The sequence below is a fragment of the Crocodylus siamensis genome, chromosome 6, assembly GCF_052110815.1.
Source record: "Crocodylus siamensis isolate JL-2025a chromosome 6, ASM5211081v1, whole genome shotgun sequence".
NCBI classification, from domain to species: Eukaryota; Metazoa; Chordata; order Crocodylia; family Crocodylidae; genus Crocodylus; species Crocodylus siamensis.
Window position 1 is genome coordinate 46807662 of NC_143400.1, and position 1798 is coordinate 46809459.

General features: G+C 39.7%; 1 protein-coding gene across 1 annotated transcript; it reads right to left on the bottom strand.

The window, feature by feature from the left end:
• Positions 1–670: 670 nt before the first annotated feature.
• Positions 671–1597, bottom strand: LOC149862638 (olfactory receptor 6F1-like). Its single transcript, XM_090054028.1, has one exon. It carries the CDS (start codon positions 1595–1597, stop codon positions 671–673), a length of 927 nt encoding a protein of 308 aa, XP_089910154.1.
• Between the last annotated feature and the right edge of the window lie 201 nt (positions 1598–1798).

Sequence of the window (1798 nt, forward strand, 5' to 3'; positions counted from 1 at the left end):
TTTATGGTCTTTTCAAATAATGGGAGAAGAATAGCTGCTAGTATATCCTCTGGAATTTCCCTGTCTTACAACATATGTTAAAATTTAATATCAGAGACCCTGGCAGACTTTCATCTAACTTATTTAAATTCCTTGCATGATATATTTGGTAAGTTATCATTCTTTTCTGCCACCTATCATTATATTACTGGATTCCATGTAAAACCAGTATTAAAAGATAGGTTCCTAATGGATTTCATAGAGTCCCTGGGACTTCTCCCTTTTGTCCGTTTAACTTTTTATGGGATAACGTACAGATTTTTATTGATATTGCTTTTATTATTGGAATGCTTTTGTTAGTTTACGGGATATCAGTGTTGAAAAGCTGATTCTTACAGTGAAAACCATTTTTTCCCCTTTTCACAGAAGAGATCATAATGTTTACTACAAATGGTGAGAATCTTTGTTCACTTATCTTCCTCTGGGAGTTTGTTCAACAAATAAAAACTCCCCCATCAAAAGATCTTGGTTCCTACTTCTCATACATTATGTGGTGAACTCCATTGTCACAGAGAAATACAGCTGTCATGGTTGTTCAGGGATAAATATATGGTCTCTCAAGTAGGTGCAACTGGAACCACTAACATGACCTTGTTGACTTAAATAGTCTCTGAGGCACGAGGACATAAGTTCACATCCCATGGAATACATTACACAAGGCTTCTTTCACTTCCCTGTTTCTCAGAGTATAGATGAAAGGATTTAGCAATGGTGTCACAATTGTGTTCAGGATATTCACTATTTTGGTCAGCTCCAATGAACTCCGGGCAGAAGGCTTGACAAAAAGAAAAATGGTGGAGCCATACCATATAATCACAACAGCAAGATGGGAAGAACAAGTGGAAAAGGCTTTTTGTTGTCCTTTGGCTGAAGGGATTCTCAGTATGGTAGTGATGATATAGATATATGAAAGTAAAGTAATCACACACGAGCCAAGGATAACAATCACTGAGATAATGAAAGCTGCCGTTTCAACTGTGTGTGTGTCAGTGCAAGACAGGACTATCCAGGAACCTATGTTGCAAACAAAATGGTTAATGACATTAGGGCCACAGAAAGACAACCTGCTGATCAGAAATGCTGGTATTAAGATAACCATAAAACCACACACCCAACATGCAATGGCCATCTGAGTAGACAAGGTGTTGTTCATAATAGAGCTATAGCGCAGTGGATAGCATATGGCCAAATAGCGATCATAGGCCATGACAGCCAAGAGGAAATATTCTGTGCAGCCAAAGGAGAACATGAAGTACATCTGCAGGAGGCAACTGGGGAAGGAGAGGGTTCTGCTTTTCCCTAGAAAAATTGCAAGGGTCTTGGGAACAGAAGCTGTTGTGTACCATATTTCTAGGAAAGAGAGGTTGCAGAGAAAAAAGTACATGGGGGTGTGGAGGTGATGGTTGGTCATTACAAGGGTTATGATAGCCACATTCCCAATGACTGTCAGGATGTACATAAGAAGAAAGAGCAGGAACATGGAGATCTGCAAAGAGTGGGATCCAGGGAAGCCCAAGAGAACAAAGTCCATCACCGTGCTTTCATTTGATTTTCCCATTTGTTCCTTTTACCTGCTGAAATCCATAAAGACAAGAGACAGGTATTACTAGAGTTGACAATTTATTGTTTCCTGGTCAGCTAAGGGGTCATTCCTGGTCTTTGCCCACTGAAATTCTATCCCTAGAAAGCTGGGGCAAATCTATACATATGCATGCCAACAAAGAATGAGGGAGAGGATCTTTTCAGAGTCTCAGTATTG